The sequence below is a fragment of the Mustela nivalis genome (assembly GCF_964662115.1).
Source record: "Mustela nivalis genome assembly, chromosome: 6".
NCBI lineage: Eukaryota > Metazoa > Chordata > Mammalia > Carnivora > Mustelidae > Mustela > Mustela nivalis.
In genome coordinates, this window is record NC_139025.1 from 120,292,370 (window position 1) to 120,306,698 (window position 14,329).

Consider the following 14,329-nt stretch of genomic DNA (forward strand, 5'->3'; position numbering starts at 1 on the left):
GTGGAGTTTTGATCAGAATGACATTACAAGTATAGATTGCTCTAGGCAGTAGAGATATTTTAACAATGTTTATTCTTCCAATCCATGAGCATGGAATGGTCTTCCATCTTTTTGTGCCTTCTTCAATTTCTTTCATGAGTGTTCTGTAGTTCTTCAAGTACAGGAACTTTGGTTAGGTTTATTCCCAGGTATCTTATGGTTCTTGGTGCTATAGTAAATGGAATCGATTCTCTAATTTCCCTTTCTGTATTTTCATTGTTAGTGTATAAGAAAGCCACTGATTTCTGTACACTGACTTTGTATTCTGCCACATTACTGAATTGCTGTATGAGTTCTATTTAGTTTGGGGGTGGAGTCTTTTGGGTTTTCCATATAAAGTATCATGCCATTTGCGAAGAGAGAGAGTTTGACTTCTTCATTGCCAATTTGGATACCTTTTATTTCTCTTTGTTGTCTTATTGCTGTTGCTAGGACTTCTAATACTATGTTGAACAAGATTGGTGAGAGTGGGCATCCTTGTCATGTTCCTGATCTCAGTGGGAAGGCTGTGAGCTTTTTCCCATTGAGAATGATATTCTCTGTGGGTTTTTCATAGATAGATTTTATCAAATCCAGGAATGTTCCCTCTATCCCTATACTTTGAAGCATTTTAATCAGGAACAGATGATGGATTTTGTCAAATGCTTTTTCTGCATCAATTGAGAGCACCATGTGATTCTTATCTTTTCTCTTACTGATTTTTTTCTATCACATTGATTGATTTATGAATATTGAAACATCCTTGAAGCCCAGGGATGAAACCCACCTGGTCATGATGGATAATCTTTTTAATGTACTGTTGGATAGTATAACTAGGACCTTGTTGAGAATCTTAGCATCTGTATTCATCAGGGATATTGTTCTGAAATTCTCCTTTTTGCTGGGGTCTTTGCCTGGCTTGGGGATTAGAGTAATGCTGGCTTCATAAAGAGAGTCTGGAAGTTTTCTTTCTGCTTCGATTTTTTGAACGAGCTTCAGGAGAACAGGTGTTATTTCTTCTTTGAAAGTTTGGTTGAATTCCCCAGGGAATCCATCAGGTCGTGGGCTCTTTTTTGGGGGGAGGTTTGTGATCGCTGCTTCAATCTCGTTACTAGGTATTGGTCTATTCAGGTTGTCAATTTCCTTCTGGCTTAATTTTGGAAGTTTATAGTTTTCCAGGAATGCATCCATTTCTTCTATGTTGCTTAACTTATTGGCATATAACTGTTGGTAATAATTTCTGATGATTGTTTCTACCTTGTTGTTAGTTGTGATCTCTCCCTTTTCATTCATAATTTTATTAATCTAGGCCTTCTCTCTTTTCTTTTGGATTAGTTTGACCAACTTTTCTTTTGGATTAATTTATTGATCTTATTGATTTTTTTCAAAAAGCCAGTTTCATTGATGCATTCTACTGTATCTCTAGTTTCTATCTCATTGATCTCTTCTCTAATCTTGATTGTTTCCCTTCTTATGTGTGGAGTTGGCTTAATTTGTTGTTGATTCTCCAATTCTCTAAGGTGTAGAGACAGCTGGTGTATTCTGGATTTTTCCATTTTTTGAGGGAGGTTTGGATGGCTATGTATTTCCTCCTTAGGACCGCCTTTGCTGTATCCCATACGTTTTGGACAAAAGCGTCTTCATTCTCATTGTTTTCCATGAATTGTTGAGGTTCTTATTTGATTTCCTGGTTGATCCAAGAATTCTTAAGCTTCCAGGTGTTTGAATTCCTTCCAAACTTTTCCTTGTGATTGAGATCCAGTTTCAATGCATTGTGATCTTAGAACATGCAGGGAATAATCTCAATCTTTTTGTATCTATTGAACCCTGATTTGTAACCCAGTATGTGGTCTGTTCTGGAGTAGGTTCCAGGTGAACTCAAGAAGAATGAATATTCTGTTCTTTTAGGGTGAAATGTTCTGTATATATCTATGAGGTCCATCTGGTCCAATGTGTCATTCAATGCCCCTGTTTCTTTATGATTTTCTGCTTGAATGATCTGTCTATTACTGAGAGAGTCGGGTTAAGATCTCCTAGTATTAATGTATTCATATCAATATGACTCTTTATCTTGACTAACAGTTTTCTTGTGTAGTTGGCTGCTCCCATATTGGGGTCATAATATTTGCATATGTTAGATCTTCTTGGTGGATAGGCCCTTTAAGAATGATGTAGTGCATCCTTCTGTATCTCTGACTATAGTCTTTAGTTTAAAATCTAATTTATTTGATATGAGAATTACTATCCCAGCCTTCTTTTGAGACCCATTGGCATGAAAGATGCTTCTCCATCCTTTACTTTCAGTCTGGATGTATCCTTAGGTTCAAAATGGGTCTGTTGTAGACAACATATGGATGGGTTCTGTTGTTTTACTCAGTCTGCAGCCCTGTGTCATTTTATGGTAGTGTTTAGGCCATTCACATTGAGAGTGATTATTGAGAGATTTTTTTTTTTAATTGACAGTGTTAGCTGTGAAGTTCTTGTTTGTATAGATTGGCTCCATAAATTTCTGTTCTGGGACACTCTTGGGTTTTTTACTCATTTATAGAACACCCCCTTAATATTTCTTATAGTGCTGGGTTGGTGCTCACATATTCTTTTATACCTTGCTGGTCTTGGAAGCTCTAAATTTCTCCATCCATTTTGAATGTTAGTCTTGCTGGATAAAGTATTCTTGGCCGAATTATCCATTCATCTGTTGATACACAGTTAGATTCTTTCCATAGTTTGGCTATTGTGGACATTGCTGCTATAAACATTTGAGTGCATGTGCCCCTTTGGATCACTACATTTGTATCTTTAGGGTAAATACCCAGTAGTGCTATGGCTGGGTTATAGGGTAGTTCTATTTTCAACTTTCTGAGGAACCTCCATACTGTTTTCCAGAGTGGCTGCACCAGCATGTATGCCTAGCTGGTTCAGTATGGAGCTATGAGACTTTATCTCTTTTTTATGTTTTTAAATTTGTTGTTCTTGTTTTTCTTTTGTTGAGAACTGGGCATTTTGGGTGTTATTTCAATGTTGTTGTGTCTTAAAGAATAGGGAGGCCTGAGGAGAGGGAGAGAGTTGGGGGATAGCTGGTCAGTAGAGCTGTCAGAACACCCATAACATTTATGAATTAATTGTGCCATTTTATTTGAGTGAAGTTCATGGTGCTCCATAGCATTTAATAGTAACATCAAAGATCACTGATCACAGATCACCATAACAAAAATAACAATAACGAGGGATGCCTGGGTGGCTCAATCATTACGTGTCTGCTCTTGGCTCAGATCATAATCCCATGGTCCTGGGATTGAACCCCACATCCGGTTCGCTGCTCAGTGGGAAGCCTGCTTTTTCCTCTCCCACTCCCCCTGCTTGTGTTCTGTCTCTTGTTATCTCTCTCTACATCAAATAAAAAATAAATTAACAATAATGAAAAAGTTTGAAATATTGTGAAAACTACCAAACTGTGACACAGAGACCCAAAGTGAGCAAATGTTGTTGGAGAAATGGCTTGCCAATTGGCTTGCTCCATGCAAGGTTTCCACAGACCTTCAATTTATAAAAAATGCAGTTATCTGTGAGGCACCATAAAAAAAAAGTGTGATAAAGAAGGTATGCTTGTATTGTTTTGAGTTGAATTGCATCTTCCCAAAAGATAGGTTAAAGTCCTAATCCCAGGTTCCTGAGACTGTGACCTTATTTGGAAAAATGGTCTTTATAGAGATCATGAAATTAAAATTAGTTCATTAAGATAGGCCCTAATCTTATATGACTCGTATCCTTATAAAAAGGGGGAGTTTGGGGCGCCTGAGTGGCTCAGTGGGTTAAGCCGCTGCCTTCGGCTCGGGTCATGATCTCAGGGTCCTGGGATCGAGGCCCGCATCGGGCTCTCTGCTCAGCAGGGAGCCTGCTTCCCTCTCTCTCTCTCTGCCTGCCTCTCCATCTACTTGTGATTTCTCTCTGTTAAATAAATAAATAAAATCTTTAAAAAAAAAAAGGGGGAGTTTGGATGCAAAAGCAGGCATGCAAAGAAGGAAGAACATATGAAGACACATAAGGTGAAGTTAACTATGTCACTGGAGTGAGGCACCTATAAGCAAGGATTGGTGGCAACCATCAGAAATTAGGAGAGGCAGCAAGAATCTTCCCCTAGAGTTCAGGGAAAGCATGGTTCTACTAACAGGATTTCAGACTTCTAGTGTTTATAACTGCAAGATAGTGTATTTCTCTTGTTTCAAGCTACTTTGTTTTGGCAGCCCTAGGAAATTTAGACTGTTACTTTACAGTTGTTATCTTCAATAATTGTTTGCATAGAGAGGTGGATTTCTAAATACTCCTACTCTATCATCTTCTATGACATCCTTATTTATTATTTAATTTTTCTCTCTCTCTCTGCTTACTCTAATGTAAGCTCTATGAGGGCAGGGAATTTTGTCTTTCATAAGAGATGCTATGTGGACATAACAATAACAGACAAATTGGTCATTTATGAATAATTATTGAGTGCTTTAAGACAAAGAAACATGGACAAAGTAATATGGTCCCACCCTGGTGAAGTGAGGTGTGTGTTAAATGTGACTATGGAAGTACGTTCTGGGCATAATGTGATATAAAACATCAGCCACTTTGGGAAAGTCACGGAAGATTCCAGAGGACAGATGTCCAATATTATGTGACGTTGCACTTTGTTTGCTCCTCCAGAGAGTCAAAACTTCAAGTTTGAAACTGCCTTTGTGACAGCATTTGGGTTCATTATGAGAAAACAGAAGCTAAGATTGGAACCTGCCATGAGAACTGCTCAGGGGTTCTTGGGCAAGGAGTTTCTATTTCTGTATCAGATGGATTTCCTAGGATGTTTTCTTTTCCATTTCAGTTTTGGGGCTACCAAAAATGAAAAAGAGCTTTCCGAAATGCTCCTTATGACCCAACAAATAGTAAGAGCTCATTCTTAGACCTTACAAGGCCACCCTGGATAACTGTATGCAGGGCTGGCAGAGCAACCTATGCAGTAGGAGTGTGTGCAGTAGGTACATAGGACTGCTGGTTGGCTGCAGCCTACTGGTCGGTCTCTTCTGGGGCTGTTGGGGCCCCCTCAACACATCCTTCCTCTGGGTACCCCATAAGGTAGCAGTATTTCCTAGGGCATACTCTTATCATGACTTAACCTAAAGCTCCATGGAGGCTTGCAGTAACAGGGGTGCTTCCTTCTAGTCCACCTACCTTTCATTGGTTCAAGCAGGTCACTGGCCAAGTCCATTGTCAGTGGGATGGGGGAGTGGATATTTTTGCCTCACTGGGAAATATTGCAGAGGCATTCATGTGAAGCACTATTGTAGGGATAAAGAACTAGGGAGTGAAACTGACCTGCTTTCCAGAAAAGCACGGTTCTGCTGCCCCCTGATTCTCTACAGCAAATGAAATCCCATGTCCCATATCTTCACATTGGTTTCAGCTTTCTGCTTGTGACTTTGGGAAATCCTTTCTGAACAGGTTACCATTGGAGCTCCCCTCATCCTGCTCTTTAGAGATGTTCACACAAGGAAACTTCCCTGAGGCAGCAGATTCAAGGGTCCCTCCTTAACATCTTGTGGGCTGAGGTACCTAGCAGTGACAATATAGACCAACATTCCCCCAAGCCAGCTGAAAGTAGACCTCATAGCTACATCCTCCCTCTGGCTACATTCTTTACACCAGCAACATGAATCACAAGGGGACATGCTTTTGGAACACAAATTTGTTATAGAAACGTTGCAAGTGCTACATGTTTCTTTGATAACAATAATGGAAAATTCATCTCTGTCAAAAAGGTACACTGGATGCTGGCATGGACTGTGTTCAGGTTCCAGTTTGGTCACTTATAAGATATGTATCTTTCTATACCTGATTTCCTCATATATTGATTGAAGGAATAAGAAATACACCTGAGGGATGTCTGAGGATTAAATAAAATGATAAATGCATAGAGTTAGTATAGGACTTAGTCCACTACAGGGCTAAGAAATGCTAGTTACGGGATGCCTGGGTGACTCAGTCAGTTAAGCAGCTGCCTTCGACTCAGGTCATGATCTCAGTGTGCTGGGATCGAGTCCCACATCAGGCTCCTTGCTTGGCAGGGGAGCCTGCTTCTCCCTCTGCCTCTGCCTGCCATTCGTCTGCCTGTGCGCATGCTCTCTCTCTCTCTCTGAAAAATAAATAAATAAAATCTTTAACAACACAAAACAAACAAAAAATCTTCAAAAAAAAAAAAGAAAGAAACACTAGTTAGATGGTTATGGTTATGGTCTTAGCCATTGTAAGATATCCTACAGGACTTTACCCCACCTAAGATCCAAAACCATAGTCAGGGCAGTTGAGCCAAAAAAAGACCATTTAGTTGGTCATATGGCTGGAAACAAAAACATACCAGTGGGCTCAAACTCTAGGTTTTGTGGATTCTGAAGTTTACTTTGGTTTCCTATTGAACATCCTATGCTTCTTTTTTTTTTTTTAAATTTTTATTTCTTTTCAGTGTAACAGTATTCATTGTTTTTGCACCACACCCAGTATCTGTGCCCTCTCTAATACCCACCACCTGGTTCCCCCAACCTTCCACCCCCTGCCCCTTAAAAACCCTTGGATTGTTTTTCAGAGTCCATAGTCTCTCATGGTTCATCTCCCCTTCCAATTTCCCTCAACTTCCTTCGCCTCTACATCTCCCCTTGTCCTCCATTTTATTTGTTATGCTCCACAAATAAGTGAAACCATATGATAATTGACTCTCTCTGCTTGACTTATTTCACTCAGCATAATCACGTGTTCAACATAGTATTAGAAGTCCTAGCAGCAGTAATCAGACAACAAAGAGAAATAAAAGGTATCCGAATTGGCAATGAAGAAGTCAAACTCTCTTTCTTCGCAGATGATATGATTCTTTATATGGAAAACCCAAAAGTCTCCACCCCCGAACTACTGGAACTCATAAAACAATTCAGCAGCGTGGCAGGATACAAAGTCAATGTACAGAAATCAGTGACTTTCTTATACACTAACAATGAAAATATAGAAAGGGAAATTAGAGAATCGATCCCGTTTACGTCTTATGTTTCTTATGGTTTACTGAAGGAGTGCTTTGGATCTTGCAAATCAGTCAGTGTACAGGAAGCTCCTCTGGGTTTCCATCGATGTGATTTTAGTGTTTTTTTCCACTACAGATTCCTGTGCTCCTGAGCCTTAGCCAAGACCCCGAGGTCAGCCTGCCTGCACCACCACTCATGTATGCCTTGGCCCTTGGTGCCTGCTTAGGAGGTAAGGGGGTGCTGATGTATGCAGGGAAGGGGCCACTTACACTGTAGTGACCCCAAAGTGATGGTTTATACATGCCTAATTGAAAATTAAGGAGAGTTTGGATGATTTCCCGAGTAGAAACTCACCTTCATCTTTGACTAAAGCAGATCTAGTGAAGTGAAGCCTGTGACTTTACACCCTCCGCAGAATTTCCCCAGAAATTCCAAACTGCAACCTGAGGATGATCATTACTGACATCTCAAAGTGAATATGCTCCCACACCATGCCCACACAGATGTGGCTTATGTTTAGAGACAGGTTTTGAATCAGAAGACATCCTCAGTTGCAGTTTCTTATTCCCTCCCATAAGGGGTTGCAAGTGCTGAACTAGAGGCTCTAACTTAAGAGTAAGAAGAAAGATTTAAGATAAAAGGTTTTTCTTTTTTGGAGAGGGATACTGTCCTTTAGAGAATTTGAGAAGTGAATTAGTGAAAGTGTCAGGAGAGACTAACCTCTGGTGAGCAAACAGAAGGGTTTTGATAATCTTTTGAGGGAGCCGTGTTAGAGTTAAGAGTCCTTCTCATATTTAGGAGGCCTAATCACCTTTGGGAACACAAGAGGATTTTGGAGAATCTTAGATAAACATACTAGATACACTTTAAGTTGTTATTCTTAAATCTAGACATGTTTAGATAATCCAGCTTGCTTTGTTATTTGATCCCTATAAATCAATAACTTTCTGTTTAGTTTATCTCTTTGTTTATAAAGGGGGATTACTGTTATTCAGTGAAGTTGCAATGATTTCTGGAGGCAGCTAATTCACCTCATTCAGCATTTGAGACCTCAAGTTCTTCTGAGACTATAGACCTGTTAAAATAGCCCCCATTTACGCATTAGCCCCCTGGAAAAGTGTTCATAGCTACATTTAACACCATTGATAGAATCCAGGGGCACCTGAAATGTGCTCTCTGTGTGTGGAATTTTGTTCATTAAACCTCACTGAGCATCTGCTATAACTTGACATTGTGCTTTTGAGAAGGGAGACAATCACCTAAGCTAAGGTTACGTCTTAAACAGATATGTCCTCTCAAGATGGAATGCAGAGAGTGCTTAGGGAGCACCAGAGACAGACTCTAGTCTAGTCTAGTTCCCTCTAGGGAAAGTCTGAGAAGGTCCTCCAGAGAGGAAACTTTTGAGCTTGGTCTCAAAGGGTGAGAAACCTCTTTGGCTAGTGCTGATTCCCCAGGTTACAGACTGTATGATTCCATATATATGATATTCTTGCAGTGATACAGTTGTAGAAATGTAGACTAGATTAGTGGTTAGTGGGCGTTAAGTACAGGACAAGGTGGAAGGAAGATTGTCTTGCTATAAAAGGACAATAGGAGGGATCATTTTGGTGATGAAAATGTTGTTTATTTATCAAAGTCAGTATTCCAACTGTGATGTAGTTGTATAGTCTTGAATTATATTATCTTTGAGGGAACCTGGTAAATGGTACATGGGATATCCTCATATTATTCCTTACAGCTTCATGTAAATGTATAGTTTCTGCACAATAAAACTTCAGTTACAATAATAGAAAAAGAAAAAGCCAGAGGGAAGAATTTTCCTGTTGATTAAATCCACAATTACTAAATAATTGCTGAACTAAAGTAAATATAGATAGAGGGGCTCAATGAAAAATAAAGTCAAGGAAATATTCCAGAATCTAGAGGTATAAGTCAAAGAATAAATTATAGAAGAAAATAATAAACACAAAAGTTCAATATGAGAAATCCAACACTGGACTCCAAGAAAATAAATCTCAGGAAGCACAGAACAAAATGAAGGAAGGAATTTATCTAAAAAAAAAAAAAAAAATTAGGAGCGGATATTCCAGAACAAAAAAGCAGCACACGAGTGGATATATACCTAATGCCATCTTTCTGAAATTTTAGAACTCTATAGAGGCTTAGAAGCTTGCCCAATTGTCATACAGTAGTAAATCTCAAAACTGGGCATCTAGCAGTTCAGCTCCAAAGTTTGTTTTCCTAAGCTCTCTTTGTGTTGAAAACAGGTAATTAGAAATACCAGGTTCAGGAAAAAAATGGTACAAAAATATTAGTGTTCAAATTTGAAGCAAGTTAAAATGAGACATGATCTTAAGCAAATGTTAGAACATAAGAAATGAGACTTCATTGGGCCTTGGTCCTGGTTGATGTCTTGGCCCTACAGGGGTGGCATTTACATAGTCTTGGATGATGTGAATATTACTGACTGTTTTTCTCAGTTGGAACAAACCTATTTCCAACCCAGCTACTTGTAAAACACATTACGTTTGTTAATTTCCTTGACAATCAAGCTTTTTAAATTTTATTTGGAGGTCTTTAGAACTCAAATTTAGCATTTCCTTCTACTCTACCTGCTGATATACTCTATTTCCAAAGTGTGCATTGGACCTGCTCTCTGGCTAACCCAACACTGCTCCCAATCTCTTCTCTTTTGTGTCCCTCTACTATAATAGTTGTTCTGGTAACTGGTCTATACAGTTGCATTTTCCTGACCAATAAGACATGAGGGAAACCTGTTTGGGAGTCTCCTCACATGGGTTTTGGCATTCTGACAAAAATGTATTGGTACCAGTTCTTTTCCATGCTTCTTACCTTAGATGTGACCATGAAACCATCTGTGATGGGAGAGAGAGGACAAGAGAATTGTGAAGATCCGCCTCTGAAATTACTTATGAGACAATGACCTGATGCTTGGCAGCCTTCTGCCTCCAGGCTTCCTGTTACATGGGAGGAGATTTATTTTCCTTTGTGTGTGAAGCACTGTTATCCAGGTTTTCTATTACCTATAGCTGAAAACATTCTTAAAAGAATCAGCCATCCAAAAGAATGAAATCTTGCCATTTGCAACTATGTGGATGGAACTAGAGGGTATTATACTAAGCTAAATCAGTCAGTCAGAGAAAGACAAATACCACATAATTTCACTCATATGTGGAGTTTAAGAAACAAAGTAAAAGAACATAGAGAAAAAGGAAAAATAAAATAAGATGAAAACAGAGAGGAAGGCAAAACACTAGAGATGTTGAACTCTAGGAAACAAACTGACAGTTGCTGGAGTGGAGGTGAGTAGGGAGATGGGGTAATTGGATGATGGGCATCAAGGAGGGCATTTGATGTAATGACCACTGGGTTTTAATATGCAACTGATGAATCACTAAATTCTATCCCCAAAACTAATAATATACTATATGTTACCTAAATTGAATTTAATTTTTAAGTTAATTTTATTTTTTCAGTGTTCCAAGATTCATTGTTTATGCACCACACCCAGTGCTGCATGCAATAGGTGCCCTCCCTACTACCCACCACCAGGCTCAACCATCCCCCCAACCCTCCTTCCCTCCAAAACCCTCAGTTTGTTTCTCAGAGTCCACAGTCTCTCATGGTTCATCTCCCCCTCTGCTTTCCCCCAATTCACTTTTCCTTTCCTTCTCATAATGTCCTCTGTGTTATTCCTTATGCTCCACAAGTAAATGAAACCATATGATAATTGACTTTCTCTGCTTGACTTATTTCACTCAGCATAGTTGAATTTAAATAAGGAATTAAAAAAAAAGAAACTGGTCAGTGAAACTTAATAAGTTAATGTAACACCTCCCAGGTTATGAGGCATTTAGGAGGTCAAATCACTTCATGCAAAGAAGTGACTGAAAGGCAAGTCTAGAGAAGGAGGTCAGGCTGTGAGGACATATCCCCCGGGTAGAAAAAGCTTTTGAGGAATAGCGATTGTGCCATCTGTGCTATATTCCTGAAAAGGTGGCTAGGAGCCTGATGTACAAAAACTGAACAACTGCCTTACATGGGAGCAGTTAGCACAGCCCTTGCTCATTTCTCTGCCACATCTTCTCTCTAAGGAAAGAGCTTGAATCATGTGGATCCTCCCTTTACCCCTTTCTCCCCACCCAGCCGCCCTCATAATGCCCGCATTGTCACGCAGCCAGAGGACCAAGCTGCTACACCTTCCCTTGGATCCTTGAGAATCCCCCCATTCCATTCCCTGAATCTAGAAGCACTCTGGAACAAATTTACCTACCAAGCCAGTGCACTCTGGTAACATGAGGTGGGAAATGGAAAGGACCTTCCATTTTTTGGCAAGTGGTCTATTAAGGAATTCATACCAACTGTACTATGACAAGATACTATTGATCCAGACAATGCCATTTTAACTGGAAAGAAGGGGGTATTTTTTTTCAATCATTAATCCCTAACAGGAGAGAATAAAATGTTGCTTTTTAGTTTAGGGCTCACACAAGTTGCTGAATGTGACCCTGGGCCACCTGTTAAGCAACATGTTGTCCAGAAGCAGAGCTCTCCATGTCAAGTCATGGAGTAGCATTGTTTGAGGGTGGCAGGGCAGACACCACCCAGACACTGAGGATCATGGTCTGCAAAGGAGGCTGGTGGGGCAGGATTATCTGAGGATCCTCGGCTTTGGCAGACTTTGGGAAACAATTGTAGGGCCTGATGGCTTACCAGGGTATGGAATTTCATTGACAGGTTTTCTCACCCAGAGCAGGAGCCAGCGGGTTGGCTGGGTCAAGGGGTAGGTATGTTGGTATAACAGCACCAAGAGAAGACTGTCTGGAGTCATCATTGTTGTGGAATAACTTCAGATGCTCTGCATGACTGACAATAGAAGAGCCTTGGGCCTTTATCATGCAGATTGAATCTTGCTTTCTCTGATCCTCTTCTGGAGTCAAAACAGTTGGTTCTAGTCCTGGACTGATCACTTCCTAGCCCTGATATTTCAGCATGTTCCCTTTCTGTGCCTTAGTTTCTTCTTGGAGACACTGGGGACCTCAGGGGTCACGGTGAAGATGAGATGCCAAGTCTTTAGAATGCTTCTGACACTGAAGAGACACTGAGTAGAAATCTGGTTTTGTCTTCCTCAAATCCTTCAGCAGAACTCATCCCATACTCAGACCTATATATGCCCCTATGTCTTGTTGAACCTGTTGTTTCTTCTCATTTTCTTGGTGCTTCCTAAATCTCTTCCTCCTTGGGGAAGCCCTACTACCTGGCCATGGCCTGGTGACCCCAGCCCTCTGAACATTTCTCTTGGCCTCTCTGATCTCTCATGCCTGCTATGCATCTCCTGTCTCTCTAGGAATAGATTCCCCATGAGCCCACAGAAGGTATGAGCTGATCTGTCCACAGAGGTCAGCCTGCTGGGTAGAAAGGAAAGCTGCCTAAGGCTAGGAAGTTAGAAGAAGCTAATATAAATCAGGGAGGTAGGTTGAGACAGATGTCAGCGTTGAGATGAAAATATAGACTCAGTTCTCTGACCTCTGACAAGAGGTCTCAGAGTGGTCCTGGAATCCTGGAATCACCTACATGAGCTTTCTATCACTACCATAACACATAGACAAACTTTATTATCTCAGCTATGCCTCTACTTAGAGTCTCATGAGGCCAAGATCAAGATGTCCCCAGGCTGTGCTCCTTTCTGGTAGCTCTGGGATGGATCTGCTTCTGAGCTTACTCAGATTATTGCTAGGATCCAGGTGTCTGGAGTTTTAAGATTGGGTCCCCATCCTTTGTTGGCTGTCAGAAGGGCTGCCTTTAGCTCCTAAAGGCCTCTCTTATTCTGACACTTGGACCTAAATCCCAGAGTTAGCAACACTGTGGAGTTCTGCTCATGGTGGGAATACCTCCACTCCCCTCTGGGTTCTCTCCTAGGATCCCTCTGACCCTCTGGGATCTCTCTGACTTTCCCCACTCCATTTCCTCTACCCCCCTCCCCCCCCACTGGGTTCTCTCTGACCCTCCTGGGATCTGTCTGACTCTCTCTTTGAGGCTTCTCTTCTGTTTCTAACTGGGGAAAGTTTTCTGCTTTTAAGGGTTCATGTGATTCAATGGGTCTACCCAGAAAATCCAGTGTAATCCCTCTCTTTCAGGGTCCATAACCTAAATTACTTCTGCAAAGTCCCATTTGCCATACAGGGTAACAGGATGACATAAGCACAGCTTCTAAGGATTAAGGTGTGGACTTCTTGGCCGTGGCTGTTGGGAACATTGATCTGCCTCCCACATCATCTGGAGCAAGCTGGTATCACTTATAGTCTGTGTGTCTCATAATCAGCTTCCTCTATGACCACCCTAAAGTCTGTCCTTCACACAGTAGCCTGTCATGTCAGCCTGTCATGACCTACTTTCTCCTTGGTCATGGTCAAATCCTCCACTGCCCTTCCTGATTCTCTGGGTAGGGCCATATACTCTGAAGTGCACTGAGAAATAGTGGGACTGTCACAAAAATGGGACACCAGGAACACAGTGGCCACAAGCAGAGTGGATCAACCTCAGGGAGGCATTACTATCACAAGGTTTGGGATCAGTGGCTGCAGGGTGCTGGGGAGACTCTGGAAGATTTTACCGAGTTCTTAAGAACCAAAAGTCTCATAATTTTGATTCCTCAACTATATTTCACCCTTTAAACAAGCATATAAATGGATGCAGCATGCCGTTTCAAAGGTTTTCACTGAAAAACCCAGTCTAAGTCTTCTATGGATGAAAAGCGGAGAGAATAAGATGAAGCTTGATCTTGCTTTCATGAGCCTTTGCACAAGCAGTCCAGGCTGCATGCCTGACAGGAGGTTGTGTTGCCTGCCATGTGTTTCAAGGAGAAGGTAAGGACCATGAAGAAGGAGGGGAGCAGAAGCATGTGTTCAGTGGAGTGTCATCTGCACTGATATCTTCTCTGCAAGGAGATCTCCTAGAAAATAGGCTGAGGTTTTATGCCTCCTCTAGGAGAGAACTTCAGAAGTCCACATTGCTCTGTACTTCTCTCCATGCTCAGTGCCCCCAGAAGACCCAGAGATAATATGATGCTGGGTGCTCAGAAAAGATAGCACACAAGGGCTCAGCTTATGCAGCCAGGACTTCACCCTAGGTCCTCCTCCTCCTGCTCTGTTATTTATGTTGTCTGATTTCAGAGAGTCTTCTCCCTTGTGCCAACATGCAGTAAGAAGCTCCATATTTGTGTCTCATAGCTCCCCATTCTTTAGGAA

At 41.1% G+C, this 14,329-nt stretch overlaps 1 protein-coding gene across 6 annotated transcripts in view; it reads left to right on the forward strand.

Annotated features, from left to right (window-relative positions):
- OCA2 (OCA2 melanosomal transmembrane protein) overlaps positions 1-14,329 on the forward strand; it is a 397,483-nt gene that overhangs the window by 244,384 nt on the left and 138,770 nt on the right. For all 6 annotated transcript variants that reach the window (XM_082736012.1, XM_082736013.1, XM_082736010.1 and 3 more), the window contains one exon: positions 7,197-7,290. In XM_082736012.1, coding sequence (XP_082592138.1) covers positions 7,197-7,290 — 94 coding nt within the window. The remainder of the gene's footprint in view (positions 1-7,196; positions 7,291-14,329) is intronic.